The following is a 19,054-nucleotide window of genomic DNA, read 5'->3' as shown; positions in this document are numbered from 1 at the left end:
GTTTCCTGCTTTTGCTTCAGTTTAAGTTCAGCACTCTGGAAAGGTGTTGATCCACCTCCCAGAGAGCAGCGATCAGGACTGAGCTGGCTTCAGGTCCCTTTCTTCGCGCCGTGTCGATCACGTCTCGCGCTTTTTCTGCTGTTGCTTTTATTCTGACTGACTGCATTTCCTCATCATTTATAACGCCATGCTCAAGGAGTCTGTCCAGAAGCTGGTTCAGAACCGGTTCAGACACTCTCTTTACAAACTGTGTCCGAACTGAGAGCAGCTTCTTCTCTGCGACTGGGACCCTGTGCTCTGCTGGGACCCTGTGCTCTGCTGGGACCCTGTGCTCTGCTGGGACCCTGTCCTCTGCTGGGACCCTGTGCTCTGCTGGGACCCTGTCCTCTGCTGGGACTCTGTCCTCTGCTGGGACTCTGTCCTCTGCTGGGACCCTGTCCTCTGTTTGGACCCTGTCCTCTGCTGGGACTCTGTCCTCTGCTGGGACTCTGTGCTCTGCTGGGACCGTGTGCTCTGCTGGGACCCTGTGCTCTGTTTGGACCCTGTCCCCTGCTGGGACCCTGTGCTCTGCTGGGACTCTGTGCTCTGCTGGGACTCTGTGCTCTGCTGGGACCCTGTCCTCTGTTTGGACCCTGTCCCCTGCTGGGACCCTGTGCTCTGCTGGGACTCTGTGCTCTGTTTGGACTCTGAGCTCTGCTGGGACCCTGTCCTCTGCTGGGACCCTGTGCTCTGCTGGGACCCTGTCCTCTGCTGGGACCCTGTGCTCTGCTGGGACTCTGTGCTCTGTTTGGACTCTGAGCTCTGCTGGGACCCTGAGCTCTGTTTGGACCCTGTCCCCTGCTGGGACTCTGTGCTCTGTTTGGACTCTGAGCTCTGCTGGGACTCTGTGCTCTGTTTGGACTCTGAGCTCTGCTGGGACTCTGTCCTCTGCTGGGACCCTGTCCTCTGCTGGGACCCTGGCCTCTGCTGGGACCCTGTCCTCTGCTGGGACCTTCCGCTGTGGAGTTTCCCTTCTTGGACCTAGAAGATAACCAGGGCAAAGACTTTTGTTTAATAACCAACCGTCACTTTTAAACAGAGATCTCAAATTACAACATTTTAAAGTTCAGCTGAAATTAAACGTCATGTTTTGGTCTGCTACAGTCACATCTGATCAGTTAATCACAAATCCATACAATAAAATTTACACAAAAATAACAAGGACTGAGATTCAAGACATTCTTGCAGTGAGGCAACACATTCCCAAAAGATCCGCTGTGGTTACTGGGATTAACCAGCACCATGAAGGACACGGCAGCCAACCTCCCAGTTGTGGTTTAATAACAGTTTACGCGGCTTCCGGTGACGTCACGGAGATGGTAAACGCTTGAAAGTTAAGCTCCGTCGGATAGTAGCAAAAATCCCGATTTATATAATCAATTCAGGTATAATCAGAGTTTGCAGAAATGAGTACGATAACAAGACACAAGAATGGCGGATCTTACAGGTAGATGTGAAGACCTGCAAAACAGACTTCGTCGGAACAATCTGCGAATATATCAAGTTCCCGAGGGCTGCGAAGGGGAAAACACAGCGGAGTTTGTTAAGGAGCTGCTCGCCTCAGTTTTACAGCTACCTCCGGACATGGATATAAAGATTGAAAGAGCACACAGGGCCCTTGCAGCCAAACCAAAAAACTCTACCGCACCTCCGAGATCGATAATTGTGAGATTCCTGGACTATGCGGTTAAGGATGTGATCTTAAGACAAGCCTGGTCACAAAAAGAAGTCGTTTACAACACAAAACGGATCTACTTTGACAATGACTATTCGCCTGGGCTGCAGAGGAAAAGAGCACAGGTGCGAGAGGTAATGAAACAGCTCAAGATGAAGAATGTGAAAGCGCAGTGCATCTACCCGGCACAGATAAGGATCTACCTGGGGACGGGAATAAAAACTTTCCCTACCCTGATGGATGCTGCACTACCGCTGCGGGACCTGGGAATCAAAGTTCGAGTGGATGAACGGGACCGACAAGTAAGAGAAATATCGAGGCTAGATGGTCAGCGCAAGGTCAAGGTGGACGTGAATTGAGCACAGCGTTGTCCGATGCGGATCTTCAAGCATTTTTGCAGAAGGAATGAACAGTTTAAAAGGTGTAAGTAGTACATTTAAACTAGATATATTTGCTTCAGAATGTGAGTAAACTCTGGTTAAATTATAGAAGAGAGTGGCATTTTGCTGAGATTCGTATGTTTAAGTAACTTTTCCCCCTCTCTTCTTCATTCTTGGGATAATAAGTGTTTTGTTTCTAATTTGACGGATACTTGCTGGTATTTTGAATTTTGAGTGGAAATCACTCCTGGAGGCGGCCCTGTTTTAAAAACAGAATGGCCGCATGCGCTCGGTGCATTTTTGGTACCCCAGGGAGTCAACGTCACAATTCCCTGCCCCTGTTACATCGGGATTTGGCCTGTGAGATGACAACTTGGCCGAATGGATGTGTGGGAGTCTTGTTCATGTATATAGTTCATGTTTTAGTTTCTTTATACCTTAAATATCTGCCCTGACAGCTGTTTTATTTTATTATTTTCTAATTTTTATTTTTCTTTATACCACTGGAACATGATGGTTACTAACATATACAACATCAAACAATGGAGAATTTAATCTGTGTCAGCTATAATGTAAAAGGTCTGAGCAGCCCAATTAAAAGAAAGAAAATATTTAGTCAGCTTAAAAATGCAATGCTCCATTGCATTGCTTCAAGAGACCCACCTGTCTGATGGGGAACATTTAAAGCTGAGAAGGGAATGGGTGGACCAAGTTGTCAGTGCCTCATACAACAAGGGGAAGAGGAGAGGTGTTGCAGTCATGTTTGCCAAGTCAGTCTTTTTAATGTGGAGCAAGTATACAAAGATAAAGAGGGAGATATGTCATGGTAGTTGGTACAATTTCAGGCAAAAAATCACGATTCTCAATCTTTATGCACCTAATGAAGACTATCCACAATTTTTAAGACTGTTTTCTCTCTGTTGGCACAGAAGGGCGAAGGAATGTATCTAATTGGTGGGGACTTTAACTGTGTATTAGATAGACATGTGGATAGGTTACCAGCAGATAGGGGACCACAGTCAAAAAAAGTAAAAGCTCTATTAGGAATAATGAGAGAATTAGGTTTAGCAGATATCTGGCGTCATTTGCATCCGAAAGAGAAGGATTTTACTTTTATGTCACATGTACATGGCAGTTACTCTAGAATAGACCTCTTTTGTACTTCTAGAGCAGATCTACACAATATTACAGAATGTCATATAGATCCCATAACCATATCCGATCATGCTCCAGTTAGACTAAAACTTCAGTTAGATCAAGGTAAACAGTTTAAATACTGGAGATTAAATGTATCAATGATAAATGACTGCAAAGCCAAGGAAGAAATAAGACAACAATTGATTGAATACTTTGATATTAATGACAATGGACTGGTTACTCCATCTATTTTGTGGGAGGGAGCCAAAGCAGTGATGAGAGGTAAAATAATAGAAATAACATCCAGGAATAAAAAACTGAGATTAGTCAAACAAAACGAGATAGAGGATGTAATCAGAAAACTAGAAATTGAACATAAACAAACAGGTAAAATCGAAACTCTAGAATGTTTAAAACAGGAAAGAAAGAAATTGGATGATCTGCTCACATATAAAGCAGAAGGGGCACTCAGATTCGTGAGTAGAAAATATTATGAGATGAGTAATAAAGCAAGCAGGCTCCTAGCCTTCCAATTACGTAAGGCTCAAGCAAGCAGGGTAGTTCCAAAAATTAAACACCCAGATACGTTAATAATGCTAACACAACCAAACGATATAGTTAATGCATTTGAAGATTATTATAAAAATTATACGAAGGCCAGAAATTAATAAATAAGGAAGAAAAAGTTAAAGGCTTTCTATATCAATTGAATTAAATAAATTAACAGAAGAAGAAGCAAAGGAAATGACATCCCCTATCACAGAGGAGGAAATAAGAGAGATTATTGCAAAATTAAAAAATAACAAATCACCTGGAGTGGATGGATTCCCCGGGGAATTTTATAAGATATTTGTAAATGAACTGGCTCCTAACTTAAGTAAGGTGTTTAACTATGCATTACAAAATGAAGACCTTCCACACTCGTGGTCTGATGCTATTATTACCGTAATTCATAAAACTGGAAAAGACCCTACACAATGTATGTCTTACAGACCAATAAGTTTGCTTTGTCAGGATATGAAAATATTAACTTCAATACTAGCAAACAGAATTCAAAACATATTAAAAACTGGTTAAACCAGATCAAACTGGATTTATTAATGGACGTTATGGCATGAACAATATAAGAAAAGCTTTAAATATACAACAAATCGGAAAAGACAGTAAAACACCCTCGATGCTTCTCAGCCTAGATGCTGAGAAAGCATTTGATAGGGTGGATTGGGTGTTTCTGGAGCAGACTCTTAATTATATGGGATTTCATGATAATTTTGTTAAATGGGTAAAGACTTTTTACAAAAATCCCAAGTCAAGAGTTCGAGTTAATGGTCATTGCTCAGAGTTTTTTAATTTAGGCAGGGGAACTCGCCAGGGAGATGCGATGTCCCCAGTCTTATTTGCTCTTAGCATTGAGCCACTAGCGGAGTTAATAAGGAGCAACCCCAGAATACATGGGATAAAAGATAAAGGAGGAAAAGATCACAAAATATCGCTATACGCAGAGATGATGTACTACTATTCATTGATAACCCCTCTCATCAATCCCAGCCCTTCTAGAGAGCCTTAGAGATTATGGCTCAGTTTCCGGATATAAGGTAAATTCTGAGAAATCTGAGGCAATGATGATATCAGGACATTGGCCCACACAGTTAGATAATGAGGTATCTTTTAGATGGTCTAGTCAGGGCTTCAGATACTTGGGTGTCATCCTTACACCTATGGCATCACGTTTATACCTAGCTAATTACACACGGCTTTTGAGATGATAAAAAGACTTGGCAGGATGGGAAATACTACCTCTCTCCATGTTCGGTAGGATAGAAACAGTGAAAATGAACATATTGCCGAGACTTCTGTTCTTATTTCAATCCCTACCAGTCTGGGTCCCGCTCTCAGCATTTAACAAACTAGAAAAAATGATCTCGAAATTTATCTGGCAAAACAAAAGACCAAGAATAAGACTTAAAATAATTATGTCAAATAAAGATGGGGTTTGAACCTTCCTAATCTTAGATACTATTATTGGGCTGCTCAGCTAAGGGCTATGACTGCTTGGCTTGGTAATGATAAAGAAGCAGAATGGGTTAATATTGAACAGAATTCACTTCCTGGAGTTTCTCTGACAGTTCTGCCATTCATGGACTTGCAGGCACAGAAAAAAGTGAAAATAACAAATGTATGGATACAGCATACTGTTAAAATCTGGTCCACCATACAAAAGAAGTTTAGAGGAATAATAGCCCTATCACGTGCAATACCCATTAAAGGTAACCCAGATTTTCTTCCTTCTATATGGGATGATGTTTTTAGTAGATGGGAAGAGAATGGTTTAAAGATAGTTAATCAATTTTTTGATGGGGAGACCATAAGATCCTTTTCTCAATTATGCAATAGGTTTTCGCTGAAATCTAATGACTTCTTTAGATATTTACAACTACAACATTATATCACAAATTATAAACATTGGGACATAATCAAAAGAACTCCAACAAATGTTGAAAAATATTTTATCAATATTATTGAACATGGTCTACCTACTAAAAATCATATAGCACATATTTATAGGAAGTTAATGCAGGACCAATCTGATGACACGTTTCATATCAAAAGAAACTGGGAATTAGAGTTAAATACTGTAATAGAGGATGAGATGTGGATAAATATATGTGCTGGCTGTCATAAGGGTACAAGTAGTCAAATGTGGAAGGAATTTGATTGGAAAATGAAAATGAGATTTTTCAGAGCCCCACTGGTGGTTGCCAAATTTGACAGTACATCGCCGTTATCGCAGTGCTGGAGAGAATGTGGAATGGTGGGGGACTATGTGCATATATTCTGGGAATGCCCCAAAGTACTATTGTACTGGCAGGGGATTAATAGGAAATTAGTAAAATTTTGGGAAGAGACATACCAATGCTCCCAGTTTTCTGTTTGCTTGATGGTTTCCCCTCAGATCAGTTTAATAAATCCCACTTATTTGTATTACATATATTATTAATGGTAGCTAGGAAGATAATCACTGTGAACTGGATGAAGGTGCGTGAACCTACTATGACAGAGTGGATACAAAGACTGAAACAGGTATATATATTTGAGAAAATGACTGCAGACTTGCAGGTAAAATCTGACTCTTTTCGACAGAAGTGGGCACTTATTGAAACGTATTTGCTCAAAGGAAATAGTTTTAACATATACTAATACATCAATGTTTAAACCATGCAGGTAATCTACCGATATGTGGTGCATTTACCGAACTGCTGTCAGGAATCTTTTTTTTTTTTTTTTTTTTTTTTTTTTTGCTTCTTCCCCAATGTTTATTTACTCTTTGTGTTTCATGTATTCATATTGTATGTAAAAGTTATGTAACTGTTTTGTTTTAAAAAAAAAAAAAGGTTCAATAAATACACAGTTCAAAAAAAAAAAAAAAAATAACAGTTTACGCTTCTTGTAGACATTCCAGTGGGCTTTTACTCACATGCTTCATGTCTGTCAGGCGTAGCCCTGTTTACTCTGCCATCCACCCTGTAGGAATAAACACAATTACAGCACTTATCTCTTATGAAGAGAGTTACAATAATCAGAGTTAGTTGGTGGCCTTCTCTTCACCAAACGTAACACTGGTGATTCCACACAGCCGTGGTCACCAAACAGTTCGTCATCTTACTCTGTCAACCTGGATTTTACAATCCAGCTACGACATTCACGTGAAACGGGGAGTAGTCTGGAGTGGTGGGCTTCAGTAATCAGCTCCTTTCATCCATTTTAAGAGCAGCAGAATACGTTAAGCATCCACACAGCATAAGAGGAGACCCCAGACTGGCTTCTCTGGAGAAAACTGTTCTGCACAGGAGGCAGAGTGAAGCTCATGTTAGCATGCTAACATTAGCTAGTTAGCAGTAAACACAGAGTCCAGCTGAGGCTGATGGGGACGTCATCATGAACGATGAAGCACGTTTCATCACAGTCCAGCAGCTGCTGAGATGTTTCAGTCTGAACCAAAGTGATGGACAGAGAGACTTATGTTTGCAATATCATGTGGTTGGACAGGGCGTACACACAAGCCGTCAATTTTACCTAATGAAATTAAGTGATGTAATCATTGCAATTACATTATTGAATTGCATTTCTTTGTGTAAACAGTTCAGGTCAGTTTACAGTAGAAACAGTTTCTAACTTCAAGTCTGAGGGTCCAGGTTCATTACTGAAGACCTTTCTTTAGACTGGTCACTCTTCATAGACAGACAGCAACTTCAGTGCTCAGCCTGAACGAACACAACGGTCCAATCAACTCTCACACCTTCAACTCTTACTTAGCAAAGCAGTCACTCTATCTGGAAATACTGGATCTTTGACTGGATGCTAACTGTACTGTCCAAAATACCAGCTCTGAGAGCAACAAATGGGCTCATCAGCATGAACTGACTTCAACTCTTTACAAACCTCAGAGTCTCCAGTCTGCAGTGTGGACTCTCCACAAGATCAGACAGCAGCTTCACTCCTGAATCCTGCAGCTTGTTGAGACTCAGGTCCAGCTCTCTCAGATGGGAGGGGTTGGACTTCAGAGCTGAGGCCAGAGAAGCACAGCTGATCTCTGACAACCTGCAGCCACTCAATCTGAATAAAGAATAAAAGATGGAGATAAGAATTCATTTATAATTGAATCAGATGTGTTCAGGTTTGAAATGTGTAGCTCAACATCACTCTGTCCTAATCAATGAGCTTCTCCCTAAAATGAGTAGAGTGACTTTGTCATTGTGTTATTGTGGATCATCATCATGTCAGCACAACATTCATACACCTATTCATGTCAACACAGATCAATAACATGCTGCTGATCTCAGTCAGGTCTGGAATTAGAGAAGAAAAACAGCAGCTTTAAAATATGCTTTGATCTCTCTGTGTTCCTCTGTGTGTGTGTGTTCTGAGGGATCAATATCATTATTTGTAAAAAAGAAAAGGAAAACTGGGCCCCCTACTGGAGTCAGACCTGGGAAGGGAGCCTGCCGGCATGCATCTGGTGACTGGGTCTTGACCCATCTACATGGATCTACATGGGCCCACCACCCGCAGGGACACCATTGGGGTGGCAGGCAAAGCCAGGGACCTGGGCGGGCTGACTCCTGGCATCGCAGACTGGTCCTACGGATGTGGAATGTCACCTCTCTAGTGGGGAAGGTATCGGAGCCGGTGCAGCAGGTGGAGCGGTACCAACTAGGTATAGTTTGGCTCACCTCTACGCATAGCACTGGTTTACCCATAGTTGCCCAGGGTGAGAGGCACCGGGCGCATGTGGGGATACTCACAAGCCCCCAGCTGAGCGCCGCTGCGTTGGAGTCCCCCCGGAGAACGAGAGGGTCGCCTCTATGCGACTGTTGTGTGTGCTTATGCACCGAACAGCAGCTCAGAGTACCCGGCCTTCTTGGAGTCTCCGAGTGGTGTCCTGAAAGGGATTCCCTCTGGGAACTCTACAGTTCTACTGAGACATGACATGGTAGCAGGAAGTTCTAGTTGAAGTGGTAAGCTGATCCGCTCTAATGCTATCAAGGGAATATAAAGTTTTTTCGTCGGGTATTCCAGGCAACAGGGGGTGAGTGCTGATACAAAATAATGTTTTGAGGTGTTCTAAGTAAATAAGTATATGTAGGTAGTCTATGTAAGCCAAACAGATGTTACAGAAATGTGACTTGACTGCATCGATTTGTCGTTCTTTCCGGGCAAGCAACAGCGGACATCGCACAAGAGAACGATTAATTCGGTCTCGTTCAATAAGTGTAGCTGCTAGGCTATCTGGACTCTTCTGTGCTAGTCATGGATTGGTCATAAAAAACACCATGTTCGAGCATAAGATCGTTCATAAGCGTACTTGGTACCAGAACACCTTAAGCCAAAGATCTTTGATCGATTGTGGTCGTATCATCAGATCTGCAGCCGTATGTCTTGGACAATTGGGTGAAGAGAGGGGGATTTGACCATTCAGTCTACATCTGTTTTGTGGACTTGGAAAAGGCTTATGACCATGTCCCCCGGGGTATTTTGTGGGGGGTACTGTGGGAGTATGGGGTACTGGGGCCGTTGCTATGAGCTATCCAGTCCTTGCATAACCAAAGTGAGAGCTTTTTTCTGTATTCCCAGCACAAAGTCAAACGTGTTTTCAGTGGGTGCTGGACTCCTCCAAGGTTGTCCCTCGTCTCTGATCCTGTTTGCAGATGACGTGGTTCTGTTGGCTTCATCAGACCGTAACCGTCAGCATGCACTGGGGCAGTTTGCAGCAGAGTGTGAAGCGGCCGGGATCAGGGTCAGCACCTCCAAGTCTGAGGCCATGGTTCTCTGCCAGAAGACGGTGGATTGCTCCCTCCAGGTGGTGGGAATGAGTTGCTGCCCCAAGCAAAGGAGTTTAAGTATCTTGGGGTTGTTCATGAGTGACGGTAAAGTGGAGCGTGAGATGGACAGGCGGATTGGAGGGGCGTCAGCAGTAATGCAGGAGTTGTACTTGACCGTTGTGGTGAAGAGGGAGCTGAGCTGGAAGGCAGGATGCAAGCTTTCGATTTACCCGTCGATCCACATTCCAACCCTCACCTATGGTCATGAGCTTTGGGTAGTGACCGAGGTCACGAATGCAAGTGGCCAAAATGTATTTTCTACAGAGGGTGGTTGGGCTCAGCCTTAGAGATAGGGTAAGGAGCTCAGACATCCGGAGGGAGCTCAGAGTAGAGCTGCTACTCCTTTGCATCAAAAGGAGCCAGCCGACGTGGTTCGGGTATCTGATTAGGATGCCTCCTGGGGACGTCCAGCTGGGAGGAGATCCCAGGGTAGACCCAGAACTTGCTGGATGGATTACATATCTCATCTGGCCTGGGAATGCCTCAGGCTCCCCCAGGAGGAGCTGGAAAACAATTCTGGACGGGACGTCTGGAATACCCCCCTTAACCTGCTGCAACTGCGACCAAACCCCGGATAAGCTCAAGGAAATAGATGAATGGATGGATGTAAATTATGTGTGAATGTAAATTAGATTCCATTTCTAACTAAACCTATGATCTGCAATAGTAACAGGGAGTCAGTGAACTGACCTCAGAGTCTCCAGTCTGCAGTGTGGACTCTCCAGAAAATCACACAGCAGCTTCACTCCTGAATCCTGCAGCTTGTCGTTGTGACTCAGGTCCAGCTCTCTCAGATGGGAGGGGTTGGACTTCAGAGCTGAGGCCAGAGAAGTACAGCTGATCTCTGACAAACTGCAGAAACTCAATCTGAATAAAGAACAACTAATATCAGCCTTATGTCTGCAGTTTAGTATCACCACAACTTTCACATCATATTAATCTCAGCACAGAAGTAAAAAATGATGTCTGACCTCAGAGCCTCCAGTCTGCAGTGTGGACTCTTCAGTCCAGCAGACAGCAGCTTCATTCCTGAATACTGCAGCGTGTTGTAGCTCAGGTCCAGCTCTCTCAGATGGGAGGGGTTGGACTTCAGAGCTGAGGCCAGAGAAGCACAGCTGGTCTCTGACAAACTGCAGCCCCTCAATCTGAAAAAAGATAAATAAATGATGGATAAAAATCCATTGATAATTGAATCAGATGTCTTCAGGTTTTAAATGCGTAGCTCAACATCACTCTGTCCTAATCAATGAGGTTCTCCCTAAAATGAGTAGAGGGACTTTACATTGTGTTAGGGTTGTTGCGCTAACCACAATAATGAAATACCGCGCTACTGACAAGCCAAATGCAGGGGATGGCAAACAACCGCTATGTTAACATATTTTCTTTTTTCATGAGGCTAGGCCCTTGTTGTTTACACTTAGTGCATGTTGAATGAATGAATCAATGCTTCAAAAATTCAACAAGCAAACAAGGGCCGCTAATGGTTCAAGTTCGGATCGATACCGACTGTCTGTGACCTCCTTAAAACTTTGAAGCTGTAAGATTTGCCATGTTTTATGTTTTACTGTCAACTTTTTAGGTTAGCCTATTGAACTTGTAGTTGCACGCCGAATGTGGCTAGCAGGCGAGTGCTAATGCTGTAAAATTGAGGGACAGTCGAGAGAAACTATGTGAACGTTAAGCCTCACTTGAAGCCAACTAATAACGAGCCCAGTAGGTTGGATGCCGGTAACTGTTTCTTCATGTGGCTGTTTGTGGAGCTTGATACTGCAGCGCTAGCTCAGTTAGCGTTAGCTTTGTTGTTATACGGAAACATGTTCTGCTCCGCACCGGTAACATTGTGTGTGTGTTGCTGCTGTGTGTAAATTTACTTGATAGACATGCCCTGAAGGTAACAATAAAGCTACGTGTGGAAAAGAAACGGCAGGTATCAGTTTGTTTAGCAACGTTGTGTAAATTTGGTTAGCACCCAGCAGCTAGCTTGCTCAGACCATAAAGCTGTAGTTAGCGACCCGCTGGGCACAGATACACTTAGCGTTACTCCACCAAATTACTTCCTTTATCTTAAAGGAAGTAATTTGCAAAAACAAAAAAACATGGCGCTATTACCGCACTGTAAAGTAAAACTAAAAGCAGAGGAAATTCCTTCAACGCGACTTCCCTACATTCTGTTATTGTAGATGATCATAATGTCAGCTTTCTACAGACATCATCCAAATGTCAGCACAACATTCATGTCAACACAGATCAATAACATGCTGATGATCTCAGACAAGTCTGGAATTAGAGGATCAATATCAAATCAGACATGTTGGACTAAAAGACTTGATGATTATTTCATTTATTACATGCCCTTCTTCTTACTGTATTTGGTAGCTTAGTAGGTTTATGTCATTAAAATGAGACATTTCCAAATGTGTCTGTTTTAAATCAACAGCCATGACATTATGTACCATATGCACTATTGCACTATTACCTTATACCGTATTATTATCATCAACCGGTAAACCCACTTCGTACTTCACACTTATTATATTTTATACTTATACCCACTTGGTACTTAATTTATTTTCTGACCTGTATTACAGTGTATTATATTTTTTTGCTAGTGCTTCTGTTCCTGTGTGCACTGACGTGACAGTGAGCTGCTGTAACAAAGAGTTTCCACTCGGGATCAATAAAGTATTTCTGATTCTGATATGTACATTAAAGAGTTACTGATGGCAGTAATCATTCCTCCAGTCCATTCTGAGTGTGAAGTGGTCCATTCCTAACACAACTACACTGTAGGAAATTACTTCATACGTTCAGCTGAAACTAACATGAAGCTTCAGCAGTCTGAGTTGGACAAATCAAGTGGGTGCTTACCAAAGTTACAGACTATTCAGGACCAAAGTCCCTCTTTCAGTTACTATTCCTCCACTGCAGCTCAACAAGGAAACACTATCAATACTTACTTTACTTACTTTGATATGAAGGCTTGCATAATGTTTTGATAGGCTGAAGAAAAATGTCAAATCTCTGCAAACATTATTTCGTATTTGAGTTTTCCTTCTTCTCAACTGCAGCACTCTTTACAGTGTTTGCATATGTTGGGAAAAACGTTTTGAAACATTGAAACAGTGAAAGGGCGAGTCTTTATTTAGAAACTTTGGCCGATGTACATTTGCATTCGTATTGCAGACTGTTCTTTCAGAGCTGAGTTTACAACACCCACTTTTCAGAGCTCTGCCCACACAGTTGCGAGCTTGCGAGTCACATGATTTCTGGCAGCGTTGTCTCGCAGCTCTGGTCTGAAACTCCAAAAAAGACAGTATGGAAAAAAAAAGCTGGGATCCTGGAGGTGGGGACCAACCTATTGTTTGCTCTTGTCCAATCACATGTCGCATTTACCGGGTTAGGTGGGATTGACACGAACAGGATGCATGGTTCTCTGTACTGTCTGGCTGTTCCCAAGCAGTGCCTGTGGCAGGCACGGACATCGAATATAATCTGCAGTAGATAACCAGTTAACTAGCTAATTTATCTTAAAGTTACTTTAACTTAAAATATCATGTCCACGAGAGTCAATTTTCTTCTCGAGCTTATTCTTTTAATCCTCAGACAGACCTTGAATCCTGCTTGTTGTGACATGTTGGCCTGTTAGGCTGCTGTTTCTTACTCTGAGCTCTGGTTTAATGCACACCACACCACAGCAGCTGTGTGGGTTGTCTCTGTACCAGCCACATCAGCTCCTGATATCATGAAGATCATCACAGTTCCTCACCTCACCTTTAATGAGCTTTGCATCCATGTCTTTATTTTCTTTATCTAACCTGTCTCTCTCTCTGTTTACACAGAAGCTCAAACTTTCTGCATCCTGTCAAATATTTAATTTCTCTACTTCGTTACTCTACCAACTGTTCAGCCATTTGAAAAGACAACATTTCTGAAAAATGTAAATTTGTGCTCAGGCAAATACTGGAAATTGAATTGAATATATACAAAAAAAAAACTACATAAGCTATAGTCTCCTGACCTCAGAGTCTCCAGTCTACAGTTTGGATTTTCCAGTCCAGCAGACAGCAGCTTCACTCCTGAATCCTGTAGCTTGTTGTGACTCAGGTCCAGGTGTCTCAGATGAGAGCAGTTGGACTTCAGAGTTGAGGCCACAACTTCACATTGAGTCTCTGAGAGTCCACAACGAGAAAGCCTGTCATGACACATAAATGACAAAATATGTTATTATGAAAGAGGACACTTTATATTTACTTAATGCATTTGATGACTAAACAGTTTTGATGAACATTTGCTCTTCACATCAGTGGTTCAGCTAATCTTATCAACAACAATAATTCTCATCACTCTCTCTCATACCTGCAGACTTTTAATCTTTGTTTTGCTTTAATCTCGCAGATGAAGGAGAGAAAATGTAATTACATTTAGGCTTCCATAATGTCCTCAGTCTGTCAGTGTGATCTGATCCCATGTCTGTTGCCACAAAGTTAGCAAGAGGCCATCTGGATTAGAAAACCATTTTTACAACTTAGTGACAAGTTATAGTTGGAAAGATGATCATAAACATGAACATAACATTGACCTTTGGTGTGTATAAGATCTGTTATAAAGTCTGAATTCTACCATTCTGCTCTCCCGTAGTTCTGTGCTTTCTCGTCTCTCTCCTCTCTCCTTCTGTCGCTTTCAGCAGGTATTTCTGCCTCCGGAGCTGCAGAGTCTGGATCTGTAGTTGTGGGCCTCCTGCTGCCCCCGTGTTCCTGCTCAACAACTGCTACTACAGCTGTTGTTATTGGCTCTGTTACTAATACTGACATTATTCTTCCTATAGCTGTCATTCCTATTATTACTAATTTATTAATATTAACACTATAATTACAATTCTACTATAAAATTAAATTCTAGGTGGTATTTGCATTGTGCTTCCCTCTCCCCCAAAACCTCTCTCTCTCCAAACCTAACATGGCAGCGGCAGATGGCCGCCCACCACTGAGTCTGGTTCTGCTCGAGGTTTCTGCCTCTTAAAGGAAGTTTTTCCTTGCCGCTGTGGCCAAGTGCTTGCTCATGGTGGGATTTGTTGGGTCTCTGTAATTAATATTATAAAGAGTACGGTCTAGACCTGCTCTATAGGAAAACTGCAATGAGATAACTTCTGTTATGAATTGGCGCTATATATATATATATATATATATATATATATAAATAAATAAATAATTGAATTGAATTGATAAGCCTATAAAATTTTGAGCACAACGCTCATTCATTGCCTTTCCACTGCAATGTCAGTTGCTACAGGAGAAGCTCCTGCACTCAGCTTTGAACTTTAATCCCTAGGTCAAAGTCTTAACTCGCTGGACGAGAAACAAACTGTTTTGTGTTTGCTGAACACATTTTTGGATCAAGAAAGAGATCATTATACACCACATAAGGATCTCATACCTGCAGAGGGAAGACAGATTTCACCGTTTCCTTCATGGAGAGAAGGATAACTGCTGCACCACGCTCTCTCCCCATTAAGCCGACCCTGTGTTTTTTCCTACGCTGCTGCCCGAGCATCAGCTTCACTGTTAAACCCGCCAACAAAGCGGTACCCCGGCCACCATCACTATCCAAGCCTGAGAGGACTCCGCCGGATAACTCAAACTGACTAAACTCATTACATTGCTACCAAGAGCGATTTTAAGTATGAGGCTTGTGTCTGGGCAGAGATAGGTTTATAACTGTTATTTTTACCTGAGCTTCATTGTTGTGATTTTTGCTTTGCTGTGGGAAATAACGGACTTCCGTGTCCTGTTTACTGCTGTGTGTTTCAGTGCTTAGCGCGTTTCATTGTTTGTATCGGTTCCACGGCACTGGGCCTTTACTTGTGTTAGTTTTCCGCCACTGCGGTGGAGCCAATGACTGTGCTTTATCGGACCAAAGTCCCGTAACACGACTGCCGAATACAAGATCGCTGCCGAGTTCCTGTGTGACACAGACAATTATTGTGTCTTGCCGTGTCATTTAGGATCTTATGTACCTTGCTCTGTATGCCTTCTTCTCTCTCTCCCTTTTACTAACCTACATGCACACCTGCACGCCTTACGTGCATCCACATACATACACATCTCAAACATCACAGATAGCGTGGTAGCCTAACTCAGTTGTGCTCCACGCCATCTTGAGAATGAGTAAAGTGTGTCCTCCTTTTTGGTTCTTGCCTCTTTGCTTAAGTTTTGCGGGCCTGCCCAACATTTAGGATCATATGACATCTGGACTTACACAGCCTTTCTGCAGTTCCTCACAGCTGGAATCAGTCTCAGTCGTCCCTCCACTGATGTGTTGTACTTCTTCAGGTCCAACTCATCCAGAACCTCCTCTGACATCTGCAGCATGTAGGCCAGAGCTGAGCAGTGGATCTCAGAGAGTTTCTTCTCTGATCTGTTCTCTGACTTCAGGAACTCTTGGATCTCCTGATGTACTGAGTGGTCATTCATCTCCATCAGACAGTGGAAGATGTTGATGCTTCTGTCAGGAGAGGTACTGGTCTTCTTCTCCTTCAGGTAGTTGATGGCTCTCTGGATGATTTCTGGACTGTTGTCTGTCCGACCCAGCAGGCCTCCTAAGAGTCTCTGGTTGGACTCCAGAGAGAGGCCATGAAGGAAGCGGACAAACAGGTCCAGGTGGCCATTTTTACTTTCAAGGGATTTCTGCATGACTCTCCTCAGGAAGACATCCAGGGTTGAGCCCCTGTATTGCCAGTATGTTCCCAGGTCCTCCAGTCCCTCTGTCTTCCTGTCGGTGTAACAGTGGAACATGTAGATGGCAGCCAGAAACTCCTGAACGCTCAGATGAACAAAGCAGTAGACTGTTTTCTGGAAGTTCACACTCTCTCTTCTGAAGATCTCTGTACAAACTCCTGAGTACACCGAGGCCTCTGAGACATCCAGACCACACTGCTCCAGGTCTTCTTGGTAGAACATGATGTTTCCTTTCTCCAGATGTTCAAACGCCAGCCTCCCCAGCTTCAGAAGAACCTCCCTGTCAGCCTCCGTCAGCTCCTGTGAACTCGTCTGATGTCCCTCATCATACTTCTGCTTCTTCCTCTTTGTCTGAACCAGCAGGAAGTGTGAGTACATGTCAGTCAGGGTCTTGGGCAGCTCTCCTCTCTGGTCTGTAGTCAACATGTGCTCCAGAACTGTAGCAGTGATCCAGCAGAAGACTGGGATCAGACACATGATGTGGAGGCTCCTGGATGTCTTGATGTGGGAGATGATTCTGCTGGACAGCTCTTCATCACTGACTCTCCTCCTGAAGTACTCCTCCTTCTGGGCGTCAGTGAAGCCTCGTACTTCTGTCACCCTGCCAACACACGAAGGAGGGATCTGATTGGCTGCTGCAGGTCGGGAAGTGATCCAGACGAGAGCCGAGGGAAGCAGATTCCCTTTGATGAGGTTTGTCAGCAGCACGTTGACTGATGACTCCTGTGTGACATCAGACACGACCTCATTGTTGTGGAAATCCAGTGAAAGTCTGCTTTCATCCAGGCCGTCAAAGATGAACAGAAGTTTATAGACAGCGAGCTTCTCTGCTGTGACCTTCTGTAATGTTGGATGGAAAACATGGAGCAGCTCGAGAAGACTGTACCGCTCATCTCTGATCAAGTTCAGCTCCCTGAACGAAAGCAGAATCAGCAGACTGACGTCTTGGTTTTCCAAGCCCTCTGCCCAGTCCAGAGTGAACTTCTGCACCAAGAAGGTTTTTCCAACGCCAGCGACGCCGTTCGTCAGAACGACTCTGATGTGTCCCTGTTGGCCAGGTAGGGCTTTAAAGATGTCGTGGCACTTGATTGGAGTTTCATGGAGGGTCTTCTTCTTGGAAGCTGTCTCAAGCTGCCTCACCTCATGTTGGGTATTAACCTCTTCGCTCTGTCCCTCTGTGATGTAGAGCTCAGTGTAGATCCTGTTGAGGAGGGTTCCACTTCCTGTTTCATCACTTCCTTCAGTCAGACGTTCACATCTCCTCCTCAGACTGATCTTATGTTCATCTAAAACCTCCTGCAGACCAACGTCCACTGAAAGACAAAGAAAAAAAGGTCTAATTATAAATAGTATTAGTTGTCAGCATCCAAACAAAAATTATAACAATAAATAAGGACTGTCATGATTTGAGGGTTTTGAGTTTAGTAAATTTCCTGTTTTATTTTGTATGCTCACCTCTCCTCACGTGTTGTGTAGCTTCACTTACTGTCTTTGTGTTTTTCCCTCCAGTTTTGATTGTTTGCCCCACCCTGATTAGTTTCACCTGTGTTTTGTTATCTTTCCCTCACTAGAGTATTTAGCCTTGGTGTTCCCTTGTCTCAGTTCATCCCGGTTGCAATGTTGAGTCTTGTTTTCTGCCATCTGCATCTGTATCTGCCTGCCTGTTAGCTGTTTGCTGCCTGCCTGCCAACCTGTGTACCTGCCTGCCTGTCTACCTACCTGTACCTGCCAGTAAGCTTCCAATAAATCACTTAAGTCATTGTACTGCCTCCTCTGTCTGCATTTGGGTCCTTTCCCTGTTCCCTGCTTGCCAACTTTTGACAAGGACTAAAGATAGAGGGATGGAGACTTTTTTAAATGCAGCAAAACTATAAATTGTCATGACGTGACCGTTACAACACAAGACAAGTTTTCACCAGTTTTCAGACATGATGACATCAGCAGACAGGTGGACAGTCTTACTTTGTACAGTGCTGGTCTGGCTGGCAGTCTGCAGTCTTGTTCTTGGTCTTTTTCCACACTGGGGACAGGAGGAGTCTCCTGATGAAGCAGACTGGTCCCAGTATGAGGTGATGCACCGTCTGCAGAACCAGTGTCCACAGCTGGTAGAGACCGGATCCTTCAGGACGTCCTGACACAAAGCACACCAGGACGGCTGCTCCTCCATGGAAGCATGACTCCTCTTCCTCTCTCTGTAGACACAAACACATTTCTTTTTAACTAAAGCATTTGACTGATGGATACAAAACACTGCCAATGCTGTGTAGCTGGTCTGACAGCACACAGCAATGTCTCCACAAAATGACTTCACATTTCTTCTAGATAACTTTCTTTGTGCCACACTAGAGCATTTTGTGGCTTGTTCCACATGAACTCACTTTGAATGCACCGTGTGCTCTGCACTGAGCACTAAAACACCACACAGATGAGCAAAGAGAATTTCAAAGTCAGGAAAACACCAAACGGTCAGAGTGCTGCTTATGCTGGTTGTTGCACTGCCATGACGCTTGGTCCCAAAGTTTTACCCAGTCACAAATTCTAAATAAGTCACTGTGGCAGGAAGGATGGAAACATGGGAAGGAATCTCCCAAACACTTTTCTGTTATTGTTGAAGCTGCAAATCTTCTGCCAATAAAGATTTAAGTGAAGAAATGTAGTGTTTGTATAAAGAGTTTTAGTCAGTCTGCTGACATTAAATCTGTACTGTAG

The 19,054-nt window shown here is 43.4% G+C and overlaps 1 protein-coding gene across 1 annotated transcript; it reads right to left on the bottom strand.

Annotated features, from left to right (window-relative positions):
* Positions 1-16: 16 nt before the first annotated feature.
* On the bottom strand, positions 17-18,738 carry LOC122867086 (NLR family CARD domain-containing protein 3-like). The gene is made up of 8 exons (XM_044177453.1): positions 18,724-18,738; positions 18,308-18,537; positions 15,867-17,658; positions 13,630-13,803; positions 10,583-10,756; positions 10,302-10,478; positions 6,707-6,753; positions 17-1,020 (listed from the first exon to the last, which is right to left on the bottom strand). Exons 2-8 carry the CDS (start codon positions 18,510-18,512, stop codon positions 17-19), a joined length of 3,573 nt encoding a protein of 1,190 aa, XP_044033388.1. The 5' UTR covers positions 18,513-18,537; positions 18,724-18,738.
* Between the last annotated feature and the right edge of the window lie 316 nt (positions 18,739-19,054).

Source organism: Siniperca chuatsi, linkage group LG19 (genome assembly GCF_020085105.1).
Source record: "Siniperca chuatsi isolate FFG_IHB_CAS linkage group LG19, ASM2008510v1, whole genome shotgun sequence".
Classification (NCBI taxonomy): Eukaryota; Metazoa; Chordata; class Actinopteri; order Centrarchiformes; family Sinipercidae; genus Siniperca; species Siniperca chuatsi.
This window is presented reverse-complemented; position numbering and strand designations above follow the sequence as displayed.

Excerpts from the sequence above, each read along its gene's own strand:
- LOC122867086 (XM_044177453.1), bottom strand. The coding sequence starts at position 18,512 with ATGGAGGAGCAGCCGTCCTGGTGTGCTTTGTGTCAGGACGTCCTGAAG. Across the intron at positions 13,804-15,866 it reads AGGAACTGCAGAAAGGCTGT|GCTTTCTCGTTGTGGACTCT; the intron begins GTAAGTCCAGAT and ends GTGTCATGACAG. Across the intron at positions 10,757-13,629 it reads TGTAGACTGGAGACTCTGAG|ATTGAGGGGCTGCAGTTTGT; the intron begins GTCAGGAGACTA and ends ATCTTTTTTCAG.